The sequence below is a fragment of the Talpa occidentalis genome, unplaced genomic scaffold (assembly GCF_014898055.3).
Source record: "Talpa occidentalis isolate TD23 unplaced genomic scaffold, MPIMG_talOcc4v2.1 talOcc4.11, whole genome shotgun sequence".
NCBI lineage: Eukaryota > Metazoa > Chordata > Mammalia > Eulipotyphla > Talpidae > Talpa > Talpa occidentalis.
Genome location: NW_023601104.1, coordinates 33,491,199 through 33,510,512, shown reverse-complemented (window position 1 = coordinate 33,510,512; position 19,314 = coordinate 33,491,199). Strand labels below are relative to the sequence as shown.

The following is a 19,314-nucleotide window of genomic DNA, read 5'->3' as shown; positions in this document are numbered from 1 at the left end:
GAAGTACACTGCTGAGGGGAGCAGCGGGCGGCAGGAGAGGTCTGCGCGCCATGTGGGACCCTCCTCCGGTGGCCGGGGAGCAGCTGGGTATCGAACCGGCGCTGCAGAGGCTGCCGGCAGCTTCGCAACCCAGCGCTCAACCGCTGCGCCACCGGGGAGGCTCCACTTGGTTCTTTTTTATGTTGTCTTTCTTCATCGCCCTGTGCTGCTTCAGGAGTCGTTCATGTACGGTATTTGGTTTTTGTTTTGTTTTCTAGTACTTAGTGATGAAAGCCGCAGAAGGCCTGTGAATAACTATGAACTCAACTCGAGCTTATAAAACCACAAATTCAGGTTAAGTTCTGCCACCAACATGCAGGTGCAGAGAACACAACAGTGGAAGTAAAGCCTCACCTATTGGACCTGCAACGTCCCCTTTCTTGCCTCATTGACTGTCTCTCTGTCTTTCCATACTCCAGCCATCTCCCCTCCCTCGCAGCAGCCACTCACTTCCCCCTTTCTACCTGCTCTCTCATTCCATTGCTTCTCACCTCCGCCTCCAGGTAGTAAAGGTGAAACTGACATTTACCCCTTAGCATTTCTTGCACTTCCATCCCCAGAACTTTTACCATCAGCTTTCAGTTTACAGACTTAGGCAAGTTGCACATTTCACATTTCCTCTAAGAGAGAAAGAACTGAGATTAAATTGCTTCTCATGTGTGACCCTTGGCTCATTTGTTTTGTGGCCTTGGATAGAAAACCACTTTCAGTCCCAGCCTTAGGTTCTTCTGCACTATTGGTTCCCGTCTCTGCCCAAATCAGCAGGTTTACTTTTGGTTGCTTGGACCCTAGGGTTTCCGTGCTTCTGTCGTTGCCAGTGCTGCTGTCATTTTGAATAGAGGTGGCAGGGAAGAAGGCCAAGGTCGAGGGTTTTGTTTCTGAGGCCTCTTCACCTTCCCTAGCCTCTTCTGTGCTTCCTGACCTACTGGGTGTGTACAGGCTGGAGGGAGGGAGGGAGGAAGAGAGGGAGGAGGGAAAAAGGAGGGGCCTGATTCAGGCCTTTCCTTAACAGCGACTCCCCCACCCTCCACCTCGTTTCCTCTGGTTCACATGGAGAGGCCTGTGACTTTCGGGTATGGGCCCTGAGTTAGGAGAATTGACTGCCCGCTGTGTGACCTTGACTCCGGGTGGATTTCCACCTAAGCTTCATCAGTTGCCCGTGACGCTGGATTGGATCTGGTGGTTCCCCAGAGGTAGCAGAGATGAAGACCTTTCGTTCTCAGAAGAATTTTTTAAAAGCCAACTGGCAGTTTGGCAGTCCCTCAGTCAGGCTGTGGGATGGTCTGGCCTGCAGAGTATGACCAGCATGGGGTCTTTCGCTGGGCTCTGCAGCTGTGCTGGGCCGCCTCAGCTTTCACGTGCCAGCTCCTGTGTCTCAGAGTACTGAAACTGAGGGCATGAATTCACTCTTGTTTTGCTGCCCGTTCTTCTGCTTGGGGATCCATGAGGAGTAGGGAGCAGTCACGGGCCACACTGGACCCACAGCAGAGACCCTCATGGGTCTTCCGCAGCAGACAGCCCTCACTGTTCGCAGAGGTCCTCACCCCCCTGGGTTTACTGTATCAGTTTTTTTTGGACAGAGGGCCTGGGAAAACCATTTTTGTTGATTTGCTTAACAAATCAAAATTTGTTGATTTTGCATTTGTGGGGTGCTTTGCTTCAGATAGTGAATAAAGGGTTTACCTTTTAGAATCTAGATCATTCTCCAGAGCCAGCCAGATGTGCTTGGAGGCCTTTGCTTTCCTCCCCTTAAACCTCATTCTCCCCCACACCCCTCCATCCCTTCTTCTCATCTGAGTGCCTATTCTAGTTTGACCACTTACCCTGTGTTTGCTGAACCCCAGCCCCTTCGAAACCTCAAACTTTAGTGGGGCTGTGTATGGAGGAGAAACTGCAGAAAGAAAGCCTGCCAGCTGTCTGTGGCCAGGAGCCACCCAGAGAGGCCCTGGTGGGCAGGGGCCATTCGCTAGGAAGGGTAGGATGGGAGGATTCCAGTTGTCTTTGAATTCAGTGACGTGATGGCAGGGGAGGATATGCAGGAGTCGCGTATTTTCTGTGGGTCAAGGAGGCTGGCAGAGGGTGAGGTGGGACACGCTGACTGGGGAAGGGGTGGAGGTTTTGGTCAGTGGGCATAGGTGGTTGGGGGCTCCAGATTCCCATTTAATCCCTGTGGTCATTGAAGGCTTTTGGACAGGGGTCTGCCGGGACATGATGTGACGTGATCAAAGCAGTGCTTTAGGAAGGTTGTCCAGGATTTACCCCTCTGCTCTCTGGGTCTTCCCCTTCAATCTCTGCGTCTTTCCCCTCAATCTCTGCCTGACTATTCTCTCATCCAGGCTATGCTGTGGCTCTTGGATAACATGCATCAGGCTGGGTGGGTTTTTGTTTGTTTGTTTGTTTTTTTAAATGCGCCACAGGATTGTTGAGCTGGGAAGAGGCGCCTGGGAGCTGAGGTGCCCAATGACCTGTAAGATGACAGACACCTGGCAGGGTGGTGCCAGACTCCCACCTTTGGAACCCAACACCCCAGCCTCTGGGGCTGTGTTTGTGATCCTGGTGTGAAGTTTAAGAGACTAGCAGATTGATTTTCGCTTTTCAGTAATTACCCAGGATAATTGTCCACTGTCCCAGATTTCCTTCCTTTCTGCCCTCCCTCGACTATGAATCCTAGACTCCTTAGGCTCGTGCTATCTCCCACCGCCTTTTGGGGAACAGTGACTGAGTTTGGATGTGGGATGGGACTATAAGTGGATGGACCCACAGAAGTTTGAAGGCGGAAGGGATCTCATCTCTGCCCAGGCTCCATTCCAGTGTATAGAGTAGGGAACTGGCAGAAGCTGAGCCGGACATGACTTTCCTCAGGACAGACAGCAAGTTAGTGGCCAAGTGGGCCCAGAGTCCAGGTTGTCCCACTGCCTGGCTAACATCCTTTATTTGTGCCTCTGTGCTTGTCCCTCTTCCCCTCTCATCCTGGTTACCTGTCATTCAAACCCCTGCTGCACTCTGCTTCCAGCTCCTGCTTTTGAGGCCTTTTACTAAAGGAGGAATAAGCATTGAGAAGAGGTAGCCTGATGCAGTCACTTAACTATGCCATCCTCTTCTAAAACTCTAATCCCTCCCTCTCCTCAGTGCCCATTCCCCCCACCCCAACTTTTCATTCCCAAACAAGATAGCCTGCCACCCCCTGAGAATACTGTCCTGCACATACTCTTAAATCATGGAGGTCTAGGGCTGGACTGGGCAATCAGGGAAGGCTTCCTGCAGTAGGGGGAGTGGACAAGTGCTTGAAGTGGAGTAGTGTCTAATCGGGCTGGAAGAGAGGAATGAAGTTTCAGGGAAGGAAAGCAGAGGTATAATATCAGGGAGGGGCCTCAGCCTTGCTAGGCTATACTAGCTAAACAGGCCTGTGGGGCAAGCCCAAAGCCCAGATCCTGCGCCCACCCTGCTCCTGTCTTCTGGTTACTGCCCTGAGTCTGTCCTTTTGGCTCCAGGAAGCATCTGCAGTGGAACCAGCTCCTGTCTCTGAGAGGCAGAAACCAAGTCCTCCCCACACCCTCAGGAGGAGGTAGGAAGCCGGTTCTAGGCGGTGCAGGAACCAGTCACAGGGTTTATGTTAATACGGGCCCTCCCCCAGCCAGCGCTTAGCCTATTACCCAGGGCCTGGCAGACAGCTTAATTACCGCTGCAGCGCACTTCAGCTTGCGTACCATGGTTCCCTAAAATAATAAGGATGGCGTCACCCACTTCCCGCGGCCATGTGCTCCCACCCGTGCATTCAGAGCTCTATTGTAGGAAACAAACAAAATCTAGAGACACAGACGCTTTTTTCTTGAAGACATTTTTTGGTTTTGGAAGTATGTAGGGCCCTGCCTCGTAGTCAGGGTTTTTAAAAATCTTCTAGAGGTTCAGAGTCTTTCTTGGCTACCACTGGGGCTGCAGAAGAGCCTCCCGTTAGCAGAAAGTGACATGAAGGATCTGTTAACTCCACTGTTAACCCTCCAGGGACTGACTTCCAGTCAGAGCGGTGGTATAGCTAGGCAAAGACTCACTCTGGGTTCCTGGGCTTAGGCCCAATTCAGACCTCGCTTCTTCCTCTGGAAAAAGAGAGCTAAGCTAGACCAGCATGTTGCAAACTATGGGTCACATTAAAAGGAATGTTTTATAATGTTGCAGAAAAGAGTGAATGTAAGGCTAAGTTTTGTTTCACATTACCCCCCCCACCCCCGGGTCAGGGGGTAACTGTTTTTCACTGTGGATTGTGGTCAGAAAGCCACTGACCTAGATGATCCCTAAGGCCTTTCTAGCTCTTGAAATGTCCAACTTTTCTTTGGAGTCTTGACAAACCCCCTGTGAAACCTTCCTGGTTTTTGTAAGGAGGACTATACTGTTAAGCAAAGCTAGAAATTTTGTAGTTAGAAGGACAGTCACCAGCATCTGTCATCCTTACTGAACATGTTTGGAAAGAAGTTCTTTTCCCTTTTTCCTCCCACCCCCCCCCCAAAAAAAAAAAAAAAAAACCAGTTTGGCCTTCTAGCTAGAAATGGGATCTGCAACAGGGGATGGCCCATTTTAAAGCTGACCTATTTAAAACCCGTCAGCACCAGAAACACACAGGGTCAGTTCGATTTGAGTCTTTTCTTTTGTGCAAAACTGAAAACTAAATTGGTCAGGGACTGACAAGGTTGAAGCCAAAGCTACCGATAATTATTGACTCCTTATTCAGTGACAGAAAAGAAACCAAAGCACAAGGTTGGGGTGGGGGCGGGGGGAGGGGAGGAAATAGAACAAGGTGTTGCTGTAAAATCAGGAGGTGGTAAATTTGGGCCAGAAATCTTAGGACTCCAGAATGTTCCAAGGCCTCATGTGTTGCATGAGGGCGCCTCACAGACACCCTGTGAGTCAGATCTGCCGGCCTGAGTTCATTCCCTTTCTCGTGCCTTGTGGACACAGCAGTAAAGGTGCCTGGGGATCAAGGAGAAGGCAAGTGGGTCTTTGCAAGCTGAGGATGCTCTAAGTGCATTATTTCAATTTAGTCCAACCCTAGGTAATGGACGTTATTGTCACTGGAGGAAATGGAAGCTGGAGAGGTGAGAGGAGCTAGCAAGTAGAGAATTTGAACTTGAGCCAGATTATCTGACTTGTACGCCTGCCTTTTGTCCACCTGCACTTACCTCAGGAAGTGTTAGGGAAGTAAAGAGCTGATTCCACTTGGGCTTCCTTCTGTCTGGTTTTAGTCTCCAGAAAGCTCAGTTTTAAGACCAAGCTATTAAATCAAGGTTAGCGTCAAGGGGCTCTGTCCTGTGAGTTCACGTAGGGCTTGGAGCTCAGAAGGGTCCTGTTCTTGGGTTTAATGTGCTGCTGTCTTGAAATTATTAATAATATTTGAGTATGGGCTGTCACATTTTCCTTTTGCACTGAGCCCTGCAAATGCATGGCCACCCAGGCTTTGATAGAATGTCATCTTTCTCCGTCTTTCTTAGTCCCTCTTGCCTGCTATTAACATGACCATGGAGGCATTTGAAGAATGCGCCGTCCCTACCTCTGGCCTGCTACCTGGTACAATCAGCTATGGTTGTTTACCAGCTGTCTCCTCCTAGACTGCCACTGCACCCCTTGCTGGCATGGACCCCAGCTGCAACTGCAACACACCTCTGGATCCCCTCAGCAGGTGTCCAGGCAAACAACGTCGCAGGAGCAAGGGCTTCATTATGAGCAGCAGACCCTCAAGTGCAGTGCTGTGTCAGGTCAAGCCCACCTAGGGCTTATGCTTGTCAGGGAGGGAGGGACAGAGGACACAGAACATACCCTGAAAAAAACTTTGTTGCTTATGAAAAGTAGGATTGGTTCTGTGTTGGGCCATTTTCACTTTAACTTTCACAATGGTTTCACTCTCTGGCTGCCGGGCACCTAGCGCTGTGCCTGGCACAGTAAGCAGGGCGTTTGTTAAGCATTTGCTCCAATATTGGCTCCCCGCTAGGCTGATTATGGAGAAGGACAGTCCCTGACCTCCAGGAGGATTGGATGCCTAATACACTATTAAATGGTTCACGCGGCAGCTGCCCTCGGTGCCCAGGGATGCTTGGAGCTGGTGCAGGGCAGGCTTCCTGGAAGGGGGACATGAACTAGATCTGTGCACAAGGGTGAGCGGTGGGGAGCCATGAGACAGGAGGCAGTGGGGGGGAGGTTGAGAGTGGAGGGCTTGGTCCAGGCTGGAGTTTGCACTTGTGGGTAAAATAACTATCATCACACCCTTTCTCAGAGGCTGAGGCCTCGAGGGTAGAGACCCAGCCCTTTCAGTTCCTAGGCCTCTAGGTCAGGGCTTATTCCTGGTAGTCCAGTGTCCTCACTGTCACAGAGATCCCACGTGGAGAGACGCAGGCCTAGAGTGGGGTGTGGGAAGTAGAGAGGACTGGTCAAATTTGAGAGCTTTAATGAAGATAAGATTTCAGTTTTGATGCCAGCAATGGGTTGTCCCTTCGAGTAATGATGTGCTCATGTTTGTCACGGCCGGCTCAGCTCCTGTTCCTGAGAAAACGCTGCCGTGGACAGCATTTTCAAGAAATGCTGCTACAGCCAGGCATTCTGATTTCTGGGTACCTTCAGTGCCTCCCTCTGCCCTCTCTTGGGGTCTGAACATGATTGTGAGTGCTCAGGGGTGTTAACACCCAAGGAATGAAACTTTGTCCTGGGCTGTTCGAAAGTTTCCTGGTGCAAGTGGAGTAATTCCTGTTGTTGGACTAAAGAGAGAAACCACATTTGGATATTTTTAAACGGCCAGTGAAATTGGGAGAGAGTCTAAACCTAAAGTACAAATTTTCAGTTTAATTTTAACTTTGCACTTAGCTCACACCCAGGATTTGGCAGGGGGAATGGGCCTTCATTTTTTTTATTTCCTTTTTTAAGCAGAACACACCCTGGATGCAAACCCTTCTTCCTCATGGAAGGCCTTAGAGCAGTGGCTACCAGGGCCAGTGGTGAGCTCAGAGTTGAGACAGGTCTGTCGGAGGTCTTGAAACATGTGTATCTGCCCTGGAGCTCTGAGAAAGTGTGACTTTTCTTGGAGTCAGGTAGAGGCAAGGGGGTGGTGGCCTGACTTCCACAGACTCATTGTTAGGCTGGCAGTTTTGTTTTTTCCTGTTTGGTTGCTTCAGACACCCCGGGGAGCTCACCTGCCATCCTTGATATGGCACCCCACAAAGGAACTGTGGGTTTCCCCTGAGGTGGTTTGGGCTTTGGGGCAATATCAGCAGCTTCAGGGTGGAAGCCTTGACCTCTCCCTTTCCTTCTTGATCTCTAAACAGTGCTAAAACCCCAAAAAGCCCAGCCAGGAAGGAAATGCAGAAACCACAGGGATCCTAGAGGCCCTCCAGACCTGACCCGTAGCAGCCACAGGCTTGCCCAGCAATGGGAAGTGGCCTCCTCTGCTCGGGCAAGAGTGGGGTCCCAGGCCCCCTGGCCCTCTCCAGTTCCTTGCTCCCAGACTACAGCCTCATCTGTGGACCGGGTTAGGTTTTGTGCTTTGGTTACTGAGGAAGTGTAACCAGGGTGGGGACTGCTGGGAGTGGCCCCCACCCTGGAACAGTTGGAAGAGGAGCTATCAGGAAACAGCGGCCGTGGAAGGAACTTGTAGGATTGAGGCGATGGGGGTCTCACAGAGGCTGGGGACACCAGCTTAGAGTTTGGGAATGCAGAGACACTGTCGGGAGCTCCTCATCTTTCAGCCAACACTGGCCACCTTGGCCCAGCAGACGCCTCCTCTCACCACGTCCTGGGCTTGGGTGGTTGGCTCTTTTGTGACTGCAGAATGGGAGACTCCAGAGGGGCTGGAAGGATGGAACGGGCGGTGCAGATGAAGCACTTGGAGTGCACCTGGTGACCTCATGGTTACTGTTAATAGCAGCGTTAGGAGTGGTGGCCTGCTCAGCGGCCCTGAGGGCGGTGGCCACCCACTTGGATATGGTGCCAGAGCTGGGACTGGAACATGTGTGTAGAATTCCTAGGTAGCATTGTGACTCCCGGAAAGAGACCACTTCTGGAAGGATTAATTCCTTGGACCCCCAGCACTGCCTCTCCTCCTCCCTGCCCTCCCCCTCCCCATCCTGTCTGTCTTTGAGGCCAAATGAGGATGAGACGTAGACCGGTCTAGCACAACCACATCTGAAGTCTTTGAGGGTGGACTGGAATCCCTTCTTATATTTGTCTTTTTTCTGGGGGGTCTTGAAGACTTCTCCAGGCCTTCCAGGGAAGTCAGTCCCTGAAGAATACTGCGTCTTCTGCCTTGGGGGTAATTGCTAATGAAGGTGCTTCTCCCTCCAAGGATCACCATCAATGTGCCTGCCAGCTGCAGGAGGCTGGGCATAACCAGACTGTGCAGGGCAGGCGTGGATAACCGGGCATCCACCTGGAGGGCAAGTGCCATGGCCCCCTTAGCTGACACCCTGGGTCATTTCAGGCCCGAGATGTGATTGCTCTTCCTCTGCCTGCCAACTATAGTGGAGCCTGGAACTGCACTTCAGACTGTCCACCTTTTAACAGCCCGTGAGAGGGTAGCTTTTGATCAGTTCTTTCGACTGCCTTAGAAATAAAGGATTTAGGATCCAGGTGTGGGGAAAAAGAAAATAGAGGAGAATCTAAGAATTCTAACAGTGCAAAAGTGCCTCCAAGGGCTTGTAGGTAGGGACAGTTAGGGCCACAATGGTGCCTCCCAAAATAGACTTTTGGACTTTGCCCAGTTCATCATTTCACTGTGGACCCATCCTAAGTTGGATTTCTGCTCTTTCCACATCTACTTTCAGCACCCTGAAGAACAGTCTAGAGCCATGCTATCCAATGTGGTAACTACATGCGTCTCTTTACCCTCAAATTAAGTAAAACTTTAAAAAAATAATAAAACTCACTCCTTATTCTTGTCAGCCACATTGCAAGTGCTCCATGGCCATATGTGGCTAGTGGCTTCTCTTGAATGGTACAGAACATTTTTATTGCTGCAGAAAGTTCTAGTGGACTGTGAGTGAATAGAAAGAGCACTCCCTGGTCTGGGGGCCCAACAGTGGGGCAGGCCAAGTGAGTTGCCATGGTGATGATGCCGGCCCAGTGGGCAGGAGTGGAGAGTGGGGTTGTGTGTGCATCTCAGGGCCTGTTGGCACACAGAGGGTCACGGTCACATGGGGCTGAAAGGTATTGCTGAGGATGGTAAATGAGTAGTGGCCACTGGAGGGTGGTCAGGCTGGGGCCGTCATGGGCAGTGGGATGAGGGGATCCGATGTATGGCAAGCCCAGAGCTCCCCTTAAAGTTATAGCTGGGGAGGTGGCATTTTATTTTATAGTGAAACTTTGAAGAATGTGACAGTGCAGCTGAAATGAGACCACCAACCTTGCCAATAGCAGCAGGGCTTATTGAGTTAGTCTTCTCCAAGAGGGCTAATAAGGCTCCTGTTGGGAATTGCAACAGGCAGAGACCAGGGTGGGTGCTGGCAGTGCAGTGGTCTAGAAGAGCCAGCAGAGGTGATGGTAGTAATGTATGATGGACTCTTCCTGGATCTGCCTCCATTCCTTGCTTCCATTCACATGCTCCTTCCTTTTGCAGGTGAAAGAGCTTGTCCTGGACAACTGTCGGTCGAATGAAGGCAAAATTGAAGGCCTCACAGATGAATTTGAAGAACTGGAGTTCTTAAGTACAATCAATGTAGGCCTCATCTCAGTCGCAAACTTACCAAAGTTAAACAAACTTAAAAAGGTAAATAGAGAGTAGGAGCAGGTGTGCTGGGGGGAAGAGGAAGGGAGTTCATTACGTTGTGTTTGGGAAGCCTGATTGGAGGAAGTGAAGCCAGGCACCCACGCCAAGACTCCTGCCGTTCCCTGAGCTGACATGCTCCTCCTGCCTGTCTCAAGAGGGCCCGGAGCCTTCATTTTAAGAGCTGTTTCTGCTTCTTCTCTCCCTGCCCTGTTTAGCTTGAACTAAGCGATAACAGAATCTCAGGGGGCCTGGAAGTATTGGCAGAAAAGTGTCCGAATCTCACGCATCTAAATTTAAGTGGCAACAAAATTAAAGACCTCAGCACAATAGAGCCACTGGTGAGTCATTTGGGCCCTCCCCTCTCCGCGGGGCGGGGGCGGGAGGGGTTGGTATCAGGGAATACTACTTTTGCGTTTTTTCACTTATCTTACTTTATTTGACTCTCATTATGTGCTATGAGGTAGAATTGGAGCCGCTATTTCTGCTTCGTCCATCGAGAAACTGAGGCCTAGAGAAGTTCAATAGCTTGACCAAGGCCACACAGCCAGAATGGGCAGTCGGGGTAGGTGAGGTAGGACCCTGGTCTCAATTTCTAGTCTAGTGCTTTTCCTCTTTGGGTTTCTGCTCAGCTTTGGAAACCTGAGCTGTCCTTTCTCCAGGCTTAGAGCATGGCTTGGTGCCCCTCTTTGGGGAGGGAGGAGCCATCCAAAATGAAGTCGACCCTGGAAGTCTATACTTCTTTTCTCCTTGGTCGCTGGCCTGAGGCTGGGGCCTGGGATGGCAGAGAGCTGTGTGGTCCGGGACCCTCACGCCGGCCTTTCTCTCTGGGACATGGATGGTAGCCTTGGTCATCTCTAGTCCTGGTGAGATAGTGACCAGAACTCAGAGGCCTGGGCAATGTTGGGGCTCCTCTGCTGGTCCTCACAGAGCGGTAGACACCCCGGACGTCACAGATACACTAGCCAGAAAGGGGCACGTCACAGTCAGAATAGCAATTCCTACCTTGTCAGGATGAATGCTGCCACATTTAAATAAACACGTGTGCTATAAAAGCAAGTAAGCATCACTGCACCCACAATTGGGGAAAGATTACAAGGATACTTTGCCAAGTTTGCTGCATTTCCCTTTTCTGGGTATATAGAGTGCAGGTGGCACATCCCTCAGTTTGAGTTTGGAGGGTTCTTGTCCAAAAAGCACTCTTGCCCTCCATGGATGCTTTGGGGGGATGTGAGGTGGGGACAGGGCAACTGGGGGATGGGGCCAGCGTGGCAGACTAGGAAGCTGGCATTTCTTTTCCAAGCCTAATCCATACCTATCCTTCTGTGGTGTGGGGTCAGCTACTAGAATATGCTTCCCGTGCACCTTCTCTCCCAAGTTCTCGCCCTGCCACAGCCCATCGAAATCCCAGGGGAAAGCAAAACTCTTTTGATCAACCTGGAAGTCTTGATTTCATTACAAAAAGAAAAAAATCTTTTTGAGATTTTGTATATGTTTGGGAGGCAGGATGTGAGGGCCAAGTATATAAAATACTGTAATTTGGTCACCACTAGAGATTGGACCCCTCCCCCCACACACTCACTTACTCACACCCTGCTCCCCCTGCCCAGACCACACATGTTTTTATACTTCCCTTACCTCAGGCGTGTGACCCTTCACTTCCTGGGCCTCAGTTTCCTCAGCCACCAATCAGGCATAACATGGGCTAGAACAATCTGGTGTAAGGATTTTACCAAAGCATGTTGTATTGAGGACCATGGACAAGGCCTGGATCCCCTGTGGGTCTTCTGCTTGCCCTTTTTGACAGGCAGTATTACAGAGCGTAAGAGCACAGGTCTGAGGTTGGGTTGCCAGTTCTCTGCCCTTCATTTCCTCATCTGTAAAATGAAAATTGTTTCTACCTTACTGAGGTTGTGGGGATAAATTGCAAGTTAACATGAAAAAGTGCTGCGTGAATTGCCATCATGATCATTTTTATTTTTATCATTATTATTATTAGATGCAGAGGGAGCTAGTTCCTGCTGCCTTTTTAGTTCCCCTCTAGCTCCTTATTCACGGGACAGCCTTGAATACCAAGAGAGCCTGGGTTCATTTCAAGCCAGGCACTATTAAGGCAAACAAAAAGCTGTTATAGTAGAGTAACTGTTAGCACTAGATGAGGCTTAAAAGATCCTCAGGTCCAACACCCCACCCTTTCCAGGTGAAGAAACTGAGGCCCACCAGCTGGGGCTGACCTGTCGCAGGCTCACTTGGGCTGAGCAGAGCCAAATCCAAGCTCCCTTGAGCTCTCCAGGCTGTCTGCAGACTGTCTCACTTGCCCCTCCTATTTCCCAGGTTGTCTCCTTATACCACCCTCTCCCCCCACCACCCCTAGATCACTCACTGTTGACTTCGTTTTCTGCTTGCAGAAGAAGTTAGAAAACCTCAAGAGCTTAGACCTTTTCAATTGCGAGGTGACCAACCTGAATGACTACCGAGAAAACGTGTTCGAGCTCCTCCCACAACTCACATATCTCGATGGCTTCGACCAGGACGACAAGGAAGCCCCCGACTCGGATGCCGATGTCTACTTGGAGGGCCTGGATGATGACGAGGAGGAGGAGGACGAAGATGGTGGGTGGCAGAGGGGGCGGGCCAGGGCTTGGGACCCACCCGAGACACCCCCACCCTGGGGTCCTCCTTGCTTTACAGAGCGGGCAGACTGGGTGGTGGAGGCCCCTTCTAGCTGCAGACTCTTTCCAAAACTACAGAGGAAAGCAGCGGCTGTCTGCTTTGGTGGCTGTTGTCCCTGTCCCTAGTCTGTCTTGTTGGTTGATTTCCCCTAACAAAACCGTGCACGAGCTCCAAAGAAACATGCTGAGTTTCTCCAGCAGCGTAGTAACCCCCTGAAAACCATCAACCAGCTCAATTCCCTCTTCAATTTTTTTTTCTCTTTCCAAAGTCCCTTAGGGAATGGGAACCTTGTATATCTCTGGACTCAGACACTCTCCCAGGGAGGAAGGGAGCAGATAGAGGAAAGTGGGGTGTGGCCTGAGGACCCGCTTTCCCCATCTAGGTGTCCAGTAGTGGAGACCAGGTCATGAGCTGGAGAGGTTGTGAGGCCCCCTGGTGGCTGCAGCGCACAGGACCACAGGCCAGGACTTGCGGGTGTGGACTCTGGAGCCCCAGAAGCCTGGGAAGTGGAGGAGGCTCAGGCAGCACCTTGGGCTCCCGGCAGTTTGGAAAGCAGTCAGGGCCCACCAGAAGGAAAGAAGAAGAAAGGAGTGCTTCCTCCAGCCCCCTGCCAACCTATCTGGCTGCCAGTGCAGGCACTCCTGTAGGTCCTCCTGGCCAGAATAAAGTGAAAATTGAAATGGCCTAATTAATTCGGACACCGTTGTTTTTCCTTCTTAGGTTGGGAGTGTTTTACAGAGTCTTGAGTTACCTTACCCTGTTGTCTTAGTTTGTTGCATCTCATGATACAGCAGCAAGGGCCCATATTGGAGTCCTGTGACCATGTTTCCAGGCTCAGCTGTGCCTCTAGTTCAACATGTGGCCTGGAACGCGCCACTTCTCTCCCCTCTGCCTCAGATTTCTCACCTTCCTAAGTGAATTGACGTTTTGTTTTCCCCGGGCCCCCCGTTATTTCTTTCTCTGCGGTCTCCGCCTCCACCAGGGATCGTCTGCACCTTTGTAGACCTTGTGGACTTGGCTTTCAGGTCACTTTAGGATGTGCTCGGTCACACTGGCGCGTTGGGGCTTTGGCCCTGGGTGGGTGTGGGAGGCTGGTGGTCCCCACCCTGAAGACGACCGCCCCTGCCCGCCGCTGGCCTGGGACCTGGCGCTGTGAGGGAGAGCCAGCTCACCACCAGTTCCGTTCTTGTCCCACTCTCACTGCACAGAGGAAGAGTACTATGAAGACGCTCAGTTAGTGGAAGACGAGGAGGACGAGGAGGAGGAGGAGGAGGAGGAGGAGGAGGAAGGTGAAGAGGAGGATGTGAGTGGAGAGGAGGAGGTGAGAGGCTGCACCGGGCAGGGGACCCATCTCCCCGCGCCCCCGTACTTGCTACCTCTGAGTCAGTCCCACCAAACACCTCGGGTCGCCGGGAAAACCCTGGTTGGGGGAATGAGTCCGTTTCAAGGTCTTTTACTGGGTTGCTTTAAGGAAGGCAAGACTTGCAGCCCACCCTGGGTAGGGAGGAGGAGGATTCTGGAAGCACCTGCTGAGGTGATAAGCCTGGCCCTGACTTTCATGTGAAAATAAGTTGTTTCAGTATCCACCCCTCATTTTGTTGGGTTTTTTTTTTTTTTGTCTTTGTATTCATACTAAGATATATACTGAACCCATGCTGTGTGCCAGGGAGATTTACGACTGCCTTGAAGTGATGGGTAGTCGGATCAAAAACTGCTGGACCCCAAATCAGAGCATGACATGAGTTCCCTGGAAACAGTGCCATCGTTCCGATACTTTGCCTGGTTCCCAGCTTCCAACAAGGACTGTGCCTTGTCAGTGAGGGTAATAGATCAGAGATTAGGAATACTGTCTGTGAGGGGTTGGATCCCAGCTCTGCCACTTGTTGTGTGTCCCTGGATAAGTTCCTTGACCTTTCTGAACCTCTTTCTTCATCAATGAAGTAGAAATCATTTTACAGCTGGGCTGTAAATAGGGATCAATTCACTGGATTGTTAAGAAGACAAACTAATTTGTAAGTAAAATGCTTAAAGGCAGTGTGTAGCAAAGAGTGACCACTTATTTTAGGCTTTCATCCTCTTCTCCAGGGTGCTGGCACTGTGTGCTACTGGATTTCATGTTTGGATGTTTGGAGACATTGTAGGAGAGTCACTTTCTGTTATCTATTTAGAATTCTCTATCAAATCTTACTAATGCAAAAAAGATAGACCTGGAGAGGCTTAGACATGGTTAGCAGGTTAGCATGAACAGGGTACCTGCCTTCTCCCCCACTTTGCTGCCCCCCTCAACGAAGGGCACAGATACCCGCCTGCCTTGGGGCCTGCTTGGGCAGGATCTCCCACCCAACCCACTCCAGGCTTGGGAGAGGCAGGTCAAGGCAAAGAGAGAAGTCGGTGGCATAGGCTTGGTACTCTGTGGGTGTCTTTTCCTTGGGTAGGGGCCGCATGACTCACCCCTGAGGAACATTGGGAGTATTTTAAACAGGTCCCCCTTGGACACGGCAGTAAGTCTTGTTCGCTAATGGGTTTTTCATCTTGCTCTTCCTGTCACATGAGCTGCAATGTGCAGGGACTTTTTGATTTGTTTCCTGGTTTGGTTTGTTTTTGTTGTGGGTTTTTTTTTTTTTCTTTTCTTTTTTTTGGGGGGGGGGGTTTGTTTATTTTTTTTTTTTTTGTATCATTGACCATCTGCCGATTTCCAGCTTCCAGTAAAGGAGAGGTTAGACACACACACAAAACAGTCTTAGCAAACAGACTGACTAAGGGACTATTTGGTGACATTATAAAAGGCTATTTCCCTAGACAAAAAGAAGTGAGTTCATCATCAAGTTCTTTTTCAACACTGGGCTGCCTGATGCTTCAGGAACAGTATTTAGCACACAGGTTTTGCTGCGTGGGGCTTCAGAGGCAGCATGGAGTGAGGGTCCTGAGTTGAGAAGTCACATGTCTTGCTAAATCACAAGTCTCTGGGAATGAAGTTCTCAGGGGGACCTTGAATTTACCCTCCTCTTTTCCCCTTCCAAGTGGTACAAGTTTTGCAGGATGGCGGAGAAACTGGGTTGGGTAAAACTGAACTTGCCCAGTCTCTGGATTTACAGAAACAAGACTTTCCTTGAAGCCAAAACTAGATTGAGGACAGATGAAAGAGCACCTTACTTATGTAGCAGGGAGTTAGTTGGGGAAACTTGTTCTCTTATGAGAGTGCATAGACTGGAAAGCTGCCTAAATTTTGGGGACTCGAGGTCAGGATTTCTTAATAGAGGGTAGAACTCACACACACACACACACACACACACCCTCCCCCCCACATCATTTGAGAATATTGTGTGTGATATGGGTATTTTGGGGGGTGGGGGGCGGGTTCTGCAGATTTTTTTAAAGGACACTGTATCCAGAAGAACCTCTGCTTTAGATTCATCCCAAATGTCAGGGCTGGGGCAAGCCCCTCTTCTTTGAAATGTGTCTGGGAAAGTAGATTCCTTAGCATGTGCCTAGGCTGGGGCCATTTCTGATGCCGGGCGTCCATCTTCTCTCCTAGGAGGACGACGAAGACTATAACTTCGAGGAAATAGAAGACGAGGACTATGAATTAGAAGCTGGTGGTATGGCAACTTTTTGCTCTCAGCACCTGTGGGCCCTGCGCCCCTGGCAGTGGGCGGAGGCATGCCCGTTGGAGGCATGTGGGTCCCCCCTTGCTTTGTTGGTCCCTGGCCTCAATTTGCCTCGAATGACAAAGCTTCTGAGATGTATGATCCCCCGGTTTTCCAGCAGGCGGGCTGAGTTAAAGGCAGGATCACTGTTTAATTTGAATGTCTTTTCTTTCTTCTTCCAGAAGAAGAAAGGGGTCAAAAGCGAAAACGAGAACCTGAAGATGAGGGTGAAGAAGATGACTAAATGGAATAACCTATTTTGAAAAATTCCTATTGTGATTTGACTGTTTTTACCCGTAACCCCTCCCCCCAAGTCCTGCCCCCCGAAACTTATTTTTTTCTGATTGTAACGTTGCTGTGGGAACGAGAGGGGAAAAGTGTACTGGGGGTTTTGGGGGGAGGGATGGCTGGAGGGGGTGGAATAAAGTACTATTTTTACTGCCACTCTTTATTTTTTTTCCCCTACTTTTCCTTTGTATTGGTTTTGTCCCTGTAAATGCAATAGCTGAGGACAACACCTCAAGTGAGCATTTGTTCCTTACTCACAAAGAGGACGGTTTGAGGTCCCTCACCTTTCCTGCTATTTCCCAAGTCTCTTGAGTCAGTTGGAAGGCCATGGCTGGCCCGGGCTGAGTACCAGCCACGTCCTACCTCTTGTTCTGGGTCATGTGATGTCTGCATTTCTTGGGTCTGCTAGAGGCATCCAAAACCCTGGTTTGTAAATAGCAACCTAAAGGCGTATTTTGGCACTGTTTGGGGCCATCCCCGTCTCTCATTCCCTCTCCCTCTCCCAGCGGTGGTGGGCTTTGCTCTGTGAAGACAACTTTGATGTCACTCTTATGAGCTATGAGCCAGAAAGCTGAAAACAGCAGCCTCATGACTTACAAGTAAAGTGTATTTGGCGATTACAATTAAAAGAAGCAAACCCTCAGACTTCGACCTCTTTAAAAGATTTTAAAACAAAACTGTCATATCTTGTTCTGTGATCTATTAGAACGCTTTGTTTCCCGAAATGACAAGAGAATTCTTCCACCTGTACTTCTGTGCTTAGACCATTTTTACGAACCTAAGCGCGGGAGACTTGCTGCATGTCGGCTGGGTTTTTTTTTTTCATATACCCGAGCACGGAAAAACTTAATGCAAAATTGTATTTTCTTACCTAGTGGAAATCTGAAATGACTGCAAATTCCTAGTGAATGTACAGGTTTGCTTTCATGTCCCTCTTCTGGATTGCTTTAGAAGTGACGTGTTATTTCCTAGCCCGTGTTTCATCTGTATAAAAAAACATCTGCACCGGTTTTTCTCCCCCTCAGAAGAGCCAAACTTTGAGTTTTATGTCTGTTTGTCATTGATAAATTTCAATAAATCTTTTTATACAATTTTTTGAGGAATGGCTTCTTTGAGTCCAGGCTGTTGATCTTTCTAGATACATTCCAGATAACCTGCTAGTTGATGGGGAAGCTTGACTTTTGTGACCTGATAAAATAGATTTTCTTATTGGATACACAAGCTGACACTAAGTTTGCATAGTTTAGGTCTCAAAGCAAGGCTCTGGTGTGCTAGTTTCATTAAAAACTTCATGTGGGGGAGGGAAAACTAAGGAGATAAAGATAATAGTTATTTTAGCAAGTCAAAATCAAAAAAGACCAACTTTGGAAACTTATTTTGAAATGTTTCATTGCTGTTGAGATTAGCTTGAAAATCTCAGGAATGTGTAAAACATTTCACACACTAAGAAGCTTACATGGTGTTTGTTTTGTTCCTTTTTTAATGTCTCTGTCTTAAAATATATGTCATAAATAATATTGCCCATTAACATCTGATTTGATTAATTCTAACCAAATGGTTAGATATTTGGGTTATCTCTCACTTAGCACCACAGTGGACATCCTGTTAGACTTTTGTGTATGTGTGAATTTTTTTTTTTTTAAGATTTATTTATACAAGAGCTGGGGTACAGGCCAGAGGCACGGGATGGTGAGAGGATTCACCAGAGACAGAGTGGGGAGCAGAACAGGCAGATGGACCGAAAGCACTGCTGAGGGGAGCAGCAGGCAAGACAGGAGAGGTCTGCTGCGCCATGTGGATAGCTCCCTGGTCGACCGGGAATTGACCTCGCACTGCAGAGGCTGCAGACAGCTTCACAGTGCTGCTCTCAACCTGCTGTGCCACCAGGGAGGTCCTTGTATGTGAATTTCTTAAACACTTTTCTTAGAGTATAGTAACTACACCAAAAATCAGCATTTATAAGTCTCATGTGCAAGGTCCCATGCCTTCCAGAAGTTACACTAACATACTGTGCTGCTTCATACGCGCACACATATATTCATCCTCAGCCATATGCCCTGGAACCCACAGGGTGTCCTAGTTCAGGTAGGGTCCCTTCCAGGAGACCCACCCACCCTCTAGGCAGGGCCCTGTGCCTACTGTCCTTTTCTCTGGAGCAGACAGACGTGGTAATTCCAGGTGTGAGATGGGGCGGTAGCAGCCCAAAGGCCAGAGCTGTATTAGGCACAGGGCTGAGAAGGAGCTAGGCAGGTGTGCTCTGTTCCTCCCAGAGCTGATGAAAAGGGAAGTGGGTAAAATCAGGGCCTGGCCTAAAGGTTGTTGACCCTGCCTGAATTCTAGCAGGGCTTTAAAGATCAAGTGGCTCACATGGGCATAGAAAGAAACACTGTAAGATACAAGGCAAAACAGATGATGATGAATGGGTTAATGCTGATGGATCTAAGGGGAGAAAACCTTACCTGCTAATCATTGCAAGCATTCACATCACCTCTTGAAAGGTCTTGTGCCCATTTTATAGACAAGGAAAAAAGCTTGAGTGAGTTGGAGATTAGTGGAGCCAAGGTAAAATCAGGTCTGTCTGGGCTACTTCTATTGAACTTAGTCATAAATGGCCAAGAGCGGAAGCTCATCCAGAAAGAAGTAAGAGCTGAGCTTCATTGAGCCCTTCCTACAGGCCACGTACCATGCTTAATTAACCACAGCATCTCCTTCATTTTAAGGAATCTTCACAGCCACTTCCTGTAGGTGCCACAGGTGAGGTTGTACAGGTGGCGCAGAGAGTGATTTGCCCAAGGTCATGGCAGCCAGAAAAGACCAGCATCAGAAGTAGAGCAGTTGCATGTGGCCCCAAAGCCAGGCTGCATCTCTGCGCCCCCTGCTTCCCATGCTGCCTGGACTTGTGTCAGCCAGTTGCGTTGAGGCAGTTCCTTACCT

At 49.6% G+C, this 19,314-nt stretch overlaps 1 protein-coding gene across 4 annotated transcripts in view; it reads left to right on the top strand.

The window, feature by feature from the left end:
• ANP32A (acidic nuclear phosphoprotein 32 family member A) overlaps positions 1 to 17,486 on the top strand; it is a 35,429-nt gene extending 17,943 nt beyond the window's left edge. Inside the window, exons 2-7 of one of the 4 annotated variants that reach the window (XM_037502801.2) lie at positions 9,626 to 9,775; positions 9,991 to 10,113; positions 12,181 to 12,385; positions 13,654 to 13,766; positions 15,981 to 16,044; positions 16,275 to 17,486. In XM_037502801.2, the coding sequence (XP_037358698.1) occupies positions 9,626 to 9,775; positions 9,991 to 10,113; positions 12,181 to 12,385; positions 13,654 to 13,766; positions 15,981 to 16,044; positions 16,275 to 16,336 (717 nt within the window). In that variant the 3' untranslated portion in view covers positions 16,337 to 17,486. Of the gene's footprint in view, positions 1 to 9,625; positions 9,776 to 9,990; positions 10,114 to 12,180; positions 12,386 to 12,827; positions 13,606 to 13,653; positions 13,767 to 15,980; positions 16,045 to 16,274 lie in introns of those variants that run through there. The other 3 variants (XM_037502802.2, XM_054688376.1, XM_054688386.1) reach the window with 3 other exon arrangements.
• Positions 17,487 to 19,314: the final 1,828 nt, after the last annotated feature.